General features: G+C 43.4%; 1 protein-coding gene across 1 annotated transcript; it reads right to left on the reverse strand.

Annotated features, from left to right (window-relative positions):
• Positions 1-2883: 2883 nt before the first annotated feature.
• LOC115007676 (homeodomain-interacting protein kinase 2-like) lies at positions 2884-8165 on the reverse strand. The gene is made up of 8 exons (XM_029430613.1): positions 7252-8165; positions 6705-6886; positions 6420-6543; positions 5155-5265; positions 4995-5078; positions 4709-4881; positions 3975-4048; positions 2884-3881 (listed from the first exon to the last, which is right to left on the reverse strand). Exons 1-8 carry the CDS (start codon positions 7432-7434, stop codon positions 3655-3657), a joined length of 1158 nt encoding a protein of 385 aa, XP_029286473.1. The 5' UTR covers positions 7435-8165; the 3' UTR covers positions 2884-3654.
• Between the last annotated feature and the right edge of the window lie 4780 nt (positions 8166-12945).

Consider the following 12945-nt stretch of genomic DNA (forward strand, 5'->3'; position numbering starts at 1 on the left):
TAGGTCGTGCCCTGACAGCTCAGGGTCTCCACCAACTAACAGGACCGAGTCCTAATTCTATCAACTCCTCAATTACAATCTAGAGACTGTTTAAGTTGGTGGCGAGGAGACTTAGCCTCGTGTCTACTGCCTGTATACAACCGTCTATCCCGCTTGCACCAATAATCCCTCTGAACTGAAGAGCTTTGAGAATTCAGCGGCTACTACGGGTCACGTTTGTCTGACAGCTCTCCTCTATGATCTGTGCACTTGGTGTTGACTAGGTTTAGTTAGTAGTCAGGAATTGACCACAGGAATAGGTTTGATCTTTTCACTAGAGAAAACCGTTAACAGAACCTTTAAGATATTAATCCCTCCAAACCTTTTAAATACCTCATAAAAATACACATTCTCAATTCTGTTTAAATCAAAGGATTCATTTTATTTGGAGTATTGAAGCAGGGGCAAGGCATACAGCTGAAATGGAGTCAAACAACATGTAAAGATAAATGGATTATTCATAATAAAAGTCACCAACACCTCACTGCTGTACTATTTTCTACTTATCGGTTGGAGGAGAGAGAGGTCGGATCACCGACGCCCTTAGGGCCGCTCACAACTTTGTCAAAAGTCCTTGAGGTCAGTCCATGTCAGTCGTCCATTGGCAGAGTGAGGATAGAAAACTCTGAAGATTGAATTGGTAATTCCAAGTTGTTTGGGGTGATGTGTAATCCTGTCCTGCGCTTCGTTCTGCAACTTGGATAATTCAGATTCCTCTTCAGTGAGGAAGTCCTCACATCTCTCGTCCCTTGTGAAGTCTTGATGGATAACCACGATTTTGTGTTAAAGGTTCTGTTAGAGACTAGTGCCCCCACCTTTGCTCCTCTCTCCTCTGTGCTCCACACATTTAGTATGTGTTAGAGGCCGCTGTGGTGAATCATTGGCCCCCAACGGGTGCTCTCTTTCTCTCTGTACATGTCCGTACATGCTGACCTCATTCTTGGTTACACCCTAAAAGAACATTCTAGTACATTTTACAACATTATTTCATTCCAGTTGTTTCTAAATAATCATATGTAGTCTACACATTAAAACTCACATCAAGTCATTTACACATTTTGTGCATCACATTTGTTATAGAATTGAGTCTCTGTCTTTTGGCCTTCAGTCAAATACTTTATCCTCCAAAACATAGGAATGGAAAGGTCCAGAGATGAAAACTAGTGATGTGTCCTTCCGTGGCGAGGCTTCGAAGCGTGGGTCGAGTAATCGCTGAAGATTTATGTGAAGAGCGTATCGAGGCTTGTGTTGATGACGTATGTGATGACGTTCTAACGTCGAAGACGCGGGTTTGGTGTGCCATTTGAAATATAAGGGGGAGCGAATAGCAATTGAGCCCCCTCTTTATATAATATATAATGTGTGGGTTGTTGTTGTCATAGTATGCATTGTTGCTGTTGAGTTGTTGGTATTGCGTTTGTATTGGATCATTATGGAGCCAGCCAACTAGCAAAACAATTGTTATGCACGCCAGCATCATCTTCCTTGTGAGCAAGTAAAGATGCCAAATCTAAATCTGTTGAAAAGATAATGTTCATCCAACGTGTACATTACACATCCCTGGTGGCGCAGCTCGTAGAGCAGGCGACCCACATTCAAATGCTTGCCGCAGCGGCCCGGGGTTCGAAACAGACCTGCTGCTATTTGCTGCATGTCATTCCCCTTCTCTCTGTCCAATCGTAAGCTACACTATCATTGAAGGCACTCTCTTCTCAATAACACGTAATAACATCAATCTTTATTTTTAAATACAACATTATATTCAGTCTTAGATGTGTGCGTCAAAGAATCTTCAGGGCAAAGATACTTTAAATCCACTGCAGCCTTGCACTTCGCCGGTTTTACATTTATTGTCCACTTGATGGCGCAGTAGAGCAAACGAAGCACCATGAAGCTTCGGCCCATGGGCAAACCAATTGGATGGAAAGCTTCAATGCTTCATGAAGCTTCATCTCGCCATCACTACTGAAAACGGCCCGCTGATTCTCAACCTACTTGACAAAGTACAAACATCATTTACAACACGGGCCAGTAAAAAATAAACAAGAGATCAATGGAACACAGAAACACAAAACATTATAAAATAATAAAACTTTCAGATTGAACATTTTGAATCAACTAAAACAAGCTGGAAGTCAAATGAAACTGATCAATGAAATTGCCCTAATGATAGAAATGAGGTCAACTGTACCTGCAGATTGCACAGGTTCCACATCACTCACACATGAAGCTGCTCACTGCTCACTGTCTCCCCCTGCAGTCGGACCTGCGGTAAGACTATTTAAGTGGTGAGGATAGTAACTGAACCATTCTGAAGTGTTTGCCAGCCGTCGACAGTAAACAACACGTGTTGTGTGTAAGTGTGTGCTCAGTAACACTGCTGCTTTGCTTCCCTGAGTACTGTACTGTCAGCATGTGAACTGACACCTGTCACTTTCTAAACACACATCCATCAGCCCAGTTATGTAACGTGAAGCCACACTCCTAAAATAACTGCAGGACCCCCCATGATGCAGTTCTCTGAGCTAAACCTCGTACCTACACAAAGTGTGAATTGTATTAAAGCTTCTGCAGCAGGTGTCCACAGAGAGAAATCACAACTTAATGACGTGGTGAGAAAAGCTTGTCGAAGATAAAGAGTGATGATGTTACTAAGCAACAGGACACATCTAAACACAACCTGATGTGTGCAGTTTGTTGTTTAAAGGAAGAGTTTGACACTTTGGGGAATATGTTTCTTCACTTTGTTGCTGAGAGTAAAATAAGAAGATAGATCGTCTGTATGCTAAATATTTAGCCCGCTTAGCTTAGCATAAAGACTCTCATAGTTATAATGTATTGTAGCAGAGTCTAACATGTCTTCATATCTTAAAGTTAAATGATGGCATGTGAGTCATAAGCATGAGAACAAATAGCGTTTCATTTTACAAGACACACGTTTAAAGGACTTGTTGACATTATTGAAGGGAAAGAAGACAGAGATCAATATAACAGCTGAGAACAAACTTTGTCACATGAATGTAAATAACTAGCGAGCCAGAAGGATAAACAACAACATTGAGGGACGGCTACAAACTTTAGCTGCTACTAGCTTACAAAGCTAAATGTATTTATAAAATGCACATAAGAGTGAAACTGACTGCTTGTAATCTTCACACGTTTGAAAGAGAGATGTATGCTCCACTGAGCACTGCAGCAACACAGTGAAGCTGTAACATGTTCTATAACTAAAGACGATCACGAGCAGCAGCGATGCTGTTCAAATGGTAAACACCACCTGTCTCCTCAGTAGGCCTGCTCTAATGTATTTATGTTGAGCTAACGTTAGAGAGTCACACAGGGAACTAACATGTTGAGCATCACAAAGACTTTTTACCTTAGAAGATGTTTGGACACAGTCTGACAAACATTAACGCTCTGTGTTGTCAGATCTCACAAGAGTTGCTGAGACAAAAGTTCATTCACGTTCACGTTCAATACTAACAATAACATGAAACACAAACATAAGAGCAGAGCTCTGCTTGAATGGTTTGAATCTTCTGCACTATGAATGTTTTCTAGCAGAACACCTGTGAGCAAGTTCTCAGGTTCTTTAGCTACAAACAATAGAAATCTTCACTCCTGCACGTCGTCCATGTAGCAGCAGAAGATCCTCGTCATCCAGGAGAAGAAGCGTCTACAGGAGTTCTTCTTCTTCTTCTTCTTCTTCTCCTTCTTCTTCTTCTTCTTCTTCTTCTCCTTCTCCTTCTTCTTCTTCTTCTTCTTCTTCTTCTCTTCTTCTTCTTCTTCTTCTTCTTCTTCTTCTTCTTCTTCTTCTTCTTCTTCTTCTTCTTCTTCTTCTTCTTCATCTGTAAATCAAAGAACATTGAATAACTCATCTCAATAATCTAGACACATGTTCTAGATTGATAGATCAAGATGTTCTTTATTATCACCAGAGGTGTTGGGAGGGAGCTCCGTGTTGTCCATGTGGATGCTGGTGGCGTCCAGAGCTGCAGCAGGCTGAGGACTAAACACACGCTGAGTTAGTGAACTCTTCAAAAACCTGCAAACATCCTTTTTCTATGAAACAACGTGACCTCCTGTCAGGTGACTCTTCCAGCTGGATTGTGTTGATGGGGGCTGCAGGCCGGAGCATGATGACACCTGATGGCAGAGCTTCACCTGTGCTGTTGAATAGAAACCCAGACAACCAGCAGCCTGCACTTTAGACAGCCTGCTGGGGTCGATGATCGGAGGAATATATCGGCCTTCTGCTTAGCGAGCAGAGAGAGAGACGACAGGGAATAACAGCACATCACATCTAACTCTGTCAATTAAGAGTTTATTCAACACACCAGATGGTGTTGGACACACACACACACACACACACACACACACACACACACACACACACACACACACACACACACACACACACACACACAAAACTGACACTCTGCAACCGCTGCCTTCTATTAAATCATATAGTTATTCATTTCTCACACTGCACTCTAACTTTCACTCTTTAAACCTGTCTTATTCTATTGGAGCTTCATTGACTGTTTTAAATTATATCTAAATATCATTTTATAAAGAGTTTCTCTTGCTCTTTGCCTTGATGCTCTTAATGTTTGTTGTAATGTCTACTAATGTCTGATATATGCACAGCAGATCCAAAGCCTCTCACCAGGAGCTGAGGCGGGAGGTGCTGTGTATGTAGCTCTTGGTAATGAAAGGATGGTTGAGGACATCAGCGGGAGTGATCCGCTCCCTCTCATCCCACGCGACCATCTCCTTCAACAGCTCCATGCACTCCCTCCTCTCATCAGCCTCTGTCACGTTGTCCTGCTCCAGACACAGCTAGTTTAGGAAACAAGTGGAAAATACAACAGTCGTCAAGTCCAGGCAAGACTAACCTTCCTCAACATGACGCTTCATTTAAGGCACTTTTTGCGCCCAGCTCACACACCGACCATTTTCCCTTCGTCCAGAGAGCGGAACGTGTACTTCCTGTCGTCATGTGATGAAAGATCGGGACCCCAATACTCCTCAGGTGTCTGAAAGAAGGTTCAAGTGTTTGAGATGCATGTATTTCTTAATGAAAGAGTAGAAACACTCTTAAGGGTGCTGTACCTTGAGCCTCCACTGACCACAGTCTGTCTTCTTAAAACACACTTTAGATTTCTGTGCAGCCTTCATGAGGTGCTGCGGCGGCGGACCCAGGAGGTCGATGATGAAGAGGAGCTGGAGACAAAGCGCAGCACACTTTGAGCTGATGGTGATATAAAGCTCCGTAGAGAAGCGAGGGAGAAGCAGATTGTGGAGATGGTCAGTAGGTTCATAAGAAGAAGCGAAGGCTCTCACATCACTGCACGTCCTCCAACACTGTCTTCACAGAAAGTGCTTTGAACGTGTTTGCAGCTGCTGTGAGCGACACTGACTCCTTAAAGTAGATTCTTTTATAAAGCAGATTAAGAACTCTATGACCACTAACATGTCCTGTTGCTGACGCTGCTCATTTCTTCTTTATGGAATTCTCTGTCTGTCTTATTGATGCTGTTTGTTTCTTTTCTGTCAAATGTGTTTGCTGTTTGTTTGCACTTCTTGCTGTTCTGCTTGAACTCTGTTGCATGTGAAACTTGTTTATGCTGCTGTCTTGTAAAAGAGATTCTGAATCTCAAATAGTCCTGGTTAAATAAAGGTTAAATAAATAAAAACAAACATTGTTATGGATTATAGACACTTTCAAGAGCCAATCGTTAGAAAACCAACCAAAGCTGTCCATGCAGGGACAGTGAGTTAATGCAGCAGTGCTTGTTCTACTGGAATAAAGTCAATCCTTCAAAGCTTTGTTTCAACTTGGAAATAAAACATTTACAATACAGACGAGCAAAAAACTAAAAGTAATTCTAGGCACCGAGAAACACAGATAAGAAACGTGATAATAGAAAGCGATGAGAATGTAAAGCAAATGAATGAGTGAAAACAAGAAGCAGTGTGTTGGTACATGTTAGTGCAGAGTGAAGCTTGGATAACATGTCAGGATGATCTCACACTGACTTCTGCAGCAGAGACATGTTTGTTCCTATAGAAGAAATCCTGTCCCCCTTTAATGTGCTCACTTGTTGTATTAAAGTATAAAACACTCAGAGGCTCAAACTGTCCAAACGATTACGTCTGTTGAAGGAATTATCTTCATGATGTTGTTCCCTTTCATAAAGGATGGTCCAGTGGACCTGATGCTACAAGAGATAAGACAGGAGGCATTGGAGCTCCTTCATCATCATTTAGAGACTTCAGTGTTTATGATGGCTGCCACTCAAACACTACCGGCTTCTCTGTTAGGAACCTTCCTCAGCAGAAAGACTGCAGCCAGACTGTTATAGTAAACTACTTACTGCATCGTAGTCTGTTGTTGTTGGGAAGAGCTCAAAGCCAAACATCATGATCCCCATCACACAGCCCAGCGCCCAGATATCAACGGCTTCACAGAAAGGGAGTCCCAACATTATTTCTGCTGCTCTACATGTGGAGGAAACAAATAAAATGGAACAAGGAACAAAGTGGAATTTAACAGTTAAACAAAACTCAACCCAGTTATAAACGTACACATCAGCACAAAGTCAGTGTGCAGCCCTGAGTTTGAAGATGTGTCAGTTGTAACAATCATCAGGGTTTCTTACCTGTACTGGGGGGTCTGGAGAATCCTGCCTGGTTTGGCTTGAGAGCTGAACATAGCCTGACTGAAGTCGATCAGTTTCACTCTGAAGGGCTGTCTCACGCGATCCACCATCATGATGTTATCTGTCGTCACGTCACCATGGATTACACCAACTCTTTTCAGGGCAGCTAATGCTGTGGCCATCTGCAAGAAATAACAATAAACCTTATCTACAGAAAACTTTATCACATAAAGCACAAACACAAGTTAACAAGAGGAATTATAAGATACAAATAAGTACAAAAGTCAGTAACACAGTTCAAAACTGACCTGGAGTTCAGTTTTCAGCTGATGCCAAACATTTAAACAGAAATAAAGAAGAACTTTGCACACCTGTCTGATGTCTATAGTGTGTGTATCCTTTGTATTGTAGTTGCAGTAGTTTGGTTTCTTAAAGTGTCTTTAACTTATCTCCTCATGTTTTACTTTGTGTATTTTACAGATACTCTATAGATATATATATTGTTAGTGTTGGTATGTATATTTACTGTATAGTTCTACCTCCCTACCTGTTGGATGACGGTCCTGATGTCCTCCAACAACACGAGGCCTTGTGTTTCCTGCAGGTAGTTGTGCAGGCTGATGTCCAACTTCTCAACCACCAAACTCATCCTGTTGCTGATGAAGATCTCATCATATAACGTGAGGATGTTGCACTTGTCAAGGTTGTGTAACATGAGGTGTCTCAGCATGGAGGCCTGGGGAGAGGTGAGCAGATGTAATCTCTACAATCACTCTGTTTCTCCTCACTTGTTGGAGAGGCGTCTACAACATGTCGTCTTGTTTGGTGTCAGGTGTGCTAGGTGTCTATTAGTGGCAATAGCCCCATGCACAATCCTCCATTGAAGGTCACCTGCCCGTTTGTCAATTGGCCGTTTGTACAAAGACCTCCAGCATCCCTTCGGGGAAGAGTGCGGGTCAAAAACCCCAGTCCACCTCGATGCTCTAATTCCTGTCAGAGAGCGTACATACGACACCTTAACACAAATTTGATAGGCTTCTTTCTTTTCCATTTCTCTGAATTCCCCCAGCTTTGGGGTTTTGAAAGAGAGAAACTGGTCTTCCCCCTCCTGCCACTCCCCAACAGCAGGAGTGACAGTTAAAGATGGAAAACTGTACTCACACTCATCATCCCATTGGTCAGAATTGGTACGATTTTCGGCAAACACTCTTAGGGGCTCTGACAAGGAAGCACAGACCTCTCGAACGATCCTAGACAAGACCCTGGAAGATCTGATGTTGGCCATCTGTCCCAGAACCTCTACAGATGTCTGTGTGGCCTTTAACAGGTGTCCCAGCTTAACACAGCCAGCCTCTCGTAGAGCAGCCCTCAGGCTTGGTGACGACAGTGTTTCTGTCTTTAGATAGTCATTGAAGAACAGTGGTTCCTCAAAAATCCACATTCCAGGTAGACCGCCAGGGTCCCTGGTGGCCTGGAGAAACCTGCCATGCTTGAAAAACTGCAACATAGAACGGTGTAAGTCCTGTGATATCCGCCTCGTTCAGGTTCAGTAAGAACAGATGTTTGTCATATCCCAAACGACCAGCCTTCCTTAGTATTAAGCTGGCTGTACCCAGCCACCTTGCCCCACAGTCATACAGGAGTCTCTGGCCTGCTTCGAGCCTGAAGGCCATCACTCGCGAGGAAATGTCTATCAGGCCTTGTCCTCCTTCCTCCACTGGAAGATACAGAGCTGCAGCCCTTATCCAATGCTGCCCAGTCCAGAAGAAATCTACTAGCTGTCTTTGTATTTCCTCTATTAAGCCCCTAGGTGAAGGTAGAACAATTAATCTATGCCAGAGCATCGAGGCAACTAGGTTGTTCACAACCAAGACCCTCCCCCTATAGGATAGCTGAGGTAGGAGCCATCTCCACTTTGACAGCCTAGCACGCACCTTCTCCACTAAGCCCTCCCAATTATTTTCCTGATATTCTGCTGATCCTAAATGAACTCCCAGGAACTTCATCCCCTGCTGTCCCCACTATAAACCTCCAGGCAGACTGGGGGGTGCCTCCTCCCTCCATCGCCCCACCTGTAGGGCCTCACTCTTCTCCCAGTTCACCTTAGCCGATGAGGCTCTTTCATACATGTTTAGACAGTATTTTATTCCCTCTACATCCCCCTGGTTCTTAATGAAAATGCTTACATCATCAGCATAAACTGAGACAACATAAGGAGGACTCTGGGTTAGTCCAGGCAGGGATAGACCACTAAGTCTTCTCCTAAGTTGGCACAGGAGTGGTTCTATGACAATACTGTAGAGTTGACCGGATATGGGACACCCCTGTCTGATACCCCTACTAACCGTTATAGGTCTGCTCAAACCGCCTCCCACCTTAACCATGCAACTTGCTTCCTCATACAGTAGACCTACCCATTTTGAAAAATTCTTCCCAACACCAAATGCATTCAAAGTGGAGAAAAGAAAACCATGATCTACTTTATCGAAGGCTTTTTCTTGGTCTATTGATAAGATCCCGACTTAATATCATATGATTTGCACACATCCAACACATCTCTAATCAAAAACAAATGATCCATTATAGTTCTTTCAGGTACACAGTACGTTTGATCTGGTTGTATTAATACTCCAAGATAGTCTCTCAGTCTATTAGAAAGAGCCCTTGAAAGCACTTTGTAATCCGAGCATAGTAATGCCACAGGCCTCCATTTTTTAAAAGGGCCAAGTCCCCTTTTTTTGGGAGGAGCGATAGAACTGCCCTCCTGCATGAAGATGGCAGTAAGCCCTTTTTGTAAGAATCCATCATTACTTCATGAAAATCATGTCCCAGACATTCCCAAAAAGCCCTATAGAACTCAGTGGGTAGCCCATCAATCCCTGGTGCACGCCCAGAAGCTAGCTGTCCTACGGCCGTGGTTAGCTCCTCAAAGGACAGGTCTTTATCCAGATCTTTTCTCTCCCTAGGAGTGAGCTTAGGTAGTCCTTCCAGTAGTTCCAACTGGCACTGCTCCTCACAGGTCTCAGCTCCAAACAGGGTTGTATAGAAATTAACAGCCTGTCTCCTCATCTCACCAGAGTCTGTAGTAATCCTACCATCAGGCATTCTCAGACAGGACATCTGCTTCCCCTTTGCTTTCTGCTTCTCCAGGTTGAAAAAGAAAGAGCTTGGAGCATCCATGTCCTTAATTGATACAAAACGAGCTCTGACGAGGGCTCCTTTCACTCTCTCCCTCATGAAAGAGCTGAGCTCCAGTCTTTTCTTTTGAAGCAAAGTCTCATCATCAGAGCTTGTGTTGGGGCGTAATTCACTTTCAATGTCCCTTATTTCCATTTCCAGGTTTTTAAATTGCTTCCCTAGTATTAAGTGTTGTGTAAGATGTATACTGTTGACAGAAAACACGTGTCTGAGCTTTTCCTATTTCCCACCACATACTCAAAGATTCAAACTCGCTCTTTTTCTGAGCCCAAATTGACCAAAAAGTTTTAAAATTCTCACCAAAAATTGTGTCCTGAAGCAATTTGTGTTAAAAATGCCAATAATTTTTCACCTTTTCACCAGAAGCAAAACTCAAGCATATAGTAGTTATATGGTGGTCACTGACCCCACTGGACTAATACAACTACTAATCAGCTGGCCTCTAAGCCCTTCTGATATGTATATCCTGTCCAGTCTAGCTGCACTCACTCTATTATCCAAAATCCTGATCCATGTGTACTGCCTTGCTGTTTCATTTTTTAATCTCCATGCATCTACTAATTCTAAATGACTAATTGTACTTTTTAAACTAATTGACGACTGTAAATGTGGCTCCTCACTCATTCTGTCCTGTGTAAAGTCAATCGTGCAGTTCCAATCTCCACCAAAAATGTTGAGGTCCTGATTCTTGCCTAACTCATCTTTCAGTTGTTGAAAAGACTTAACCTCTCTGGTGCTAGGTTTGGTGCATAAACATTAACTAGACAGAAAATACACCCTTCAACTTCTGCTCTAACTATTACTACCCTTCCCTTTACAAGCTCCTCCTTAGATATAATATTCACATTCAACTTTTCTGAAAAAAGAACTGCAACGCCTCCACTGACATTACTACCATGACTTAGAAAGAAAGGCCCTTTCCAAAACAGGCCCCAGTCTGCTTCATTTTCCTCATCACTGAGTTTCCTGCAAAAAAAAGTATATCAATTTTCTTCTGCTCTACTACCTCTGCTATTAATGCCCTCTTATGCCTATCTCTCCCTCCATTCATGTTCAAAGAGCCTATCTTAAGACCCCCCCATCAGAAAACAAGAGTAGAGGAAAAAAGAAAACAGTAGATATAAGCTCAAGAGAGAGCAAGACACCCTTGTGATACATGATCATCTTAACTACTTGTGTGGTGAGGCTTTAACAGCCTTCCTTCGCTTCCTCTTCGTAATGGGATTCTCTTCTCTCTCTCTTCTTCCCTCTCTTTTCTCACGGAAGTTACTAACTTCCTTAACCGATACCTCTTTTTTTTACTTAACATGTCAAAACCTACCACTTTGCTGTAAAATGTTAACAGTCTTTATAAACTTTTCCTCATCTTGAAAATGGTCCTGTACATTCACAGTTTGACCAAATGTCTCATCCAAAAAGTGTTTATTAGCTCTAAAGAATACAGGTCAGTAGCTTTAGGCCTACTCTTTGTTTCAACTTCATTTTCACTTTGTAGCTCACTTGCATATTCTTCATCATCCATTTCCATTTCACTGTCCAGCTGACTGTCTGATAACGGAGTGTTCTCTCCTGCTGTCACTATTTCACTGTCCAGCTGACTGTCTGATAACGGAGTGTTCTCTCCTGCTGTCACTATTTCACTGTCCAGCTGACTGTCTGATAACGGAGTGTTCTCTCCTCTGTCACTATTTCACTGTCCAGCTGACTGTTTGATAACGGAGTGTTCTCTCCTCCTGTCACTATTTCACTGTCCAGCTGACTGTCTGATAACGGAGTGTTCTCTCCTCCTGTCACTATTTCACTGTCCAGCTGACTGTCTGATAACGGAGTTTCTCTCCTCCTGCTGTCACTCTACATCACTAAGCCCAAGCCTAAAGCAGCCCCTCCCCTTCTGCGCTTGTAGACGCACCCTCGTTTCCCGGAATACCGCAATCCTTTACTCTTATTGTGTGAGTCTATTCGTCTGTGAAGACTGACCACATCTTCACCCTCATCTTCTCATCCCTGTTGTCTCACCATGCTTGTTCCATCACTACCTTCGTCATTCTGTTGCCTTAACATTGCCAGGGGGGGCCGCAGCCTGTCTAGCGGCCGTCCTCAATTCTCTTTTCTGTGGACACGCGTTGCGCTTGTGTCCCACACGCCCCCACTCAAAACATTTCATGCTACCTCCATTTGCATAGATCCATGTATGACTATTTCCTGTTTCACTTTGAATGACACCTCCCAACTCTTGTGTAGAGAGTCAAGGACATATAAGCCTGTCTACGAAGTGACTGAACATGTTTTTAGCTTCTCATCTTTGCACCCTAGCTTACCACCTTAAGTTGGCTTGCAAACTTGCCGAAGCGTTTGAGTTCTTGTTCCAACATCTCTCTTGGAACAAAAGGTGGGCACAGACCCCGAACTAACTCCTCTGGAAGGGCATAATGGGAACCGTGCAACAAAAACCCGTCACCTATAAAGACGCCCACTCGCAAACAAGTTGCTTCACTAACCTCTCCCCCTCCTCACAACACATGACAAACCCTTGTTCATGCGCGATGCATATCAAGATGACGTGTTTCAATCTGTTCTCCAACAGCCAACACAACACTGTTTCTACGTCACGTTATGCTCAGGTACCTCATCCACTACTCCATGCCGAACGGACAGACACGGCGTCTCAAGACTCCATCCCTACCCCTCGTTTCAACCCAAGTTACTAACCAACTTGCGCCACTCCACAACCAGCAAACGAACAGTAAAAGTATCCTCCTGATCATGCGACCAAAGCAGGATAAGGACAAGTAGAAAACCAAAAAGGAAACAATCCCGAGCTCTCACTCACTAAACTCTACTCCAAACACAGCAGGACGCTCCCACCGTGCTTCACCAGCAGCTGCCTATGATAGATAGAGGAGAGGAGAAGAGGGTGGGGGAGATAGACATAGAGAGGGTGGTAGAGCTACGAGACCTATATGAAGGGTGTAGAGGTATATACATAGATCGCGATCACATAATCTACGATATACATCTCGCTCTCTCTTCTCGTCTCTCTCTC

The sequence above is a fragment of the Cottoperca gobio genome, chromosome 5 (assembly GCF_900634415.1).
Source record: "Cottoperca gobio chromosome 5, fCotGob3.1, whole genome shotgun sequence".
Lineage (NCBI taxonomy): Eukaryota > Metazoa > Chordata > Actinopteri > Perciformes > Bovichtidae > Cottoperca > Cottoperca gobio.